At 37.4% G+C, this 1,097-nt stretch overlaps 1 protein-coding gene across 1 annotated transcript in view; it reads right to left on the bottom strand.

Moving 5' to 3' along the window:
* Positions 1 to 1,097, bottom strand: part of KIAA1468 (KIAA1468 ortholog) — a 145,025-nt gene that overhangs the window by 23,948 nt on the left and 119,980 nt on the right. The window contains exons 23-24 of the mRNA XM_008581669.1: positions 554 to 636; positions 291 to 354 (exon numbers count right to left, since the gene is read on the bottom strand). Coding sequence (XP_008579891.1) covers positions 291 to 354; positions 554 to 636 — 147 coding nt within the window. The remainder of the gene's footprint in view (positions 1 to 290; positions 355 to 553; positions 637 to 1,097) is intronic.

Genomic DNA, 1,097 nt, shown 5'->3' with positions numbered 1-1,097 from the left:
CGAACCCTCAGGCGGGAGCGCCGCCGCGCTTCCCAAGTGGCGCACTATCCAGTGCGCCACCAGGCCCCAATATTATTATTTTTAAGTGACTGGGTAATACACCTAGAAATAATTTATTTTCTAGTCTGCAGAGTTCTTCATTTGTATAAGGACATGTCCAATATGGTAACAAAGAATAAAATTCTAATTTTGAGAAGTGTCTTAAAGTTAATACTGCAGATACATGTACGGTAAATGTGTCATCATCACCTCAACAGTACACAGATATAAATAAATTTCAATTTTCCTACCTCTCTTTGAATGACTGTTTCCATAATAGTGCCAAAGGCAGGAATTGTGGCAATCCTGACAGAGCTGTTAGAATTAAAAAAGAAAGAAACTGAAACCTTCTTTGAGATAAAAAATGAGTATTATTAAAATGTGAATCAAAGTAAGTACAAGGTAAATATACTGTGTTAGTCTCTAGCAATGACAAATTAAATCTTAAAAAAGCAGACCAAGAAGAATGCTCAAAAAGACAGGATAACTTAAGGTCGCAGTCTGTGAAACTCACAATTCAGGATCACTGGACAAGGTAACAAGGGCCGGAGCAACCCGCTTGTCAACTAACGCTTCACTCATGCCTCGAAGAGTCAGCTGTAAACCAGTCAACATGCAATAAAAAATGGTTTGGTAAACTGGAATGAGAACTGAGTTAGCTGTGACTGAGGATGGGCAGGCAGACTCATTGGCCTTTCTTGGTTTAGTCACCCAACGAGACATTAAAATGTTAAGCTTCTGGTTCATGCCACTACGCTTACTGGTAACAACCTGTTAGTGAGATTAGCAGAGCATCCCCTCTTGGCTTGGAAGAAATAGTCCATCAGCATGTTCTAGGTTTCGGAAATGTTTATTGAGTGCTAATACTACTTATATTTTTTTCAATACATAGTCTCCAAATTAGGTTTGTGAGGGCTGACTTAAAAAAAACCCACAATATATGAACAGTAATATTATAAAGTTTAAAGTCAAATAAGCATAATCCGATAATTATTACTTTAAAGAGATTCTTCAAAGAATTTAAAAGCTGATGGTTATTTCTTGACAGGCACATTGTG

This window comes from Galeopterus variegatus, unplaced genomic scaffold (assembly GCF_000696425.1).
Source record: "Galeopterus variegatus unplaced genomic scaffold, G_variegatus-3.0.2 Scaffold2430, whole genome shotgun sequence".
Lineage (NCBI taxonomy): Eukaryota > Metazoa > Chordata > Mammalia > Dermoptera > Cynocephalidae > Galeopterus > Galeopterus variegatus.
This window is presented reverse-complemented; position numbering and strand designations above follow the sequence as displayed.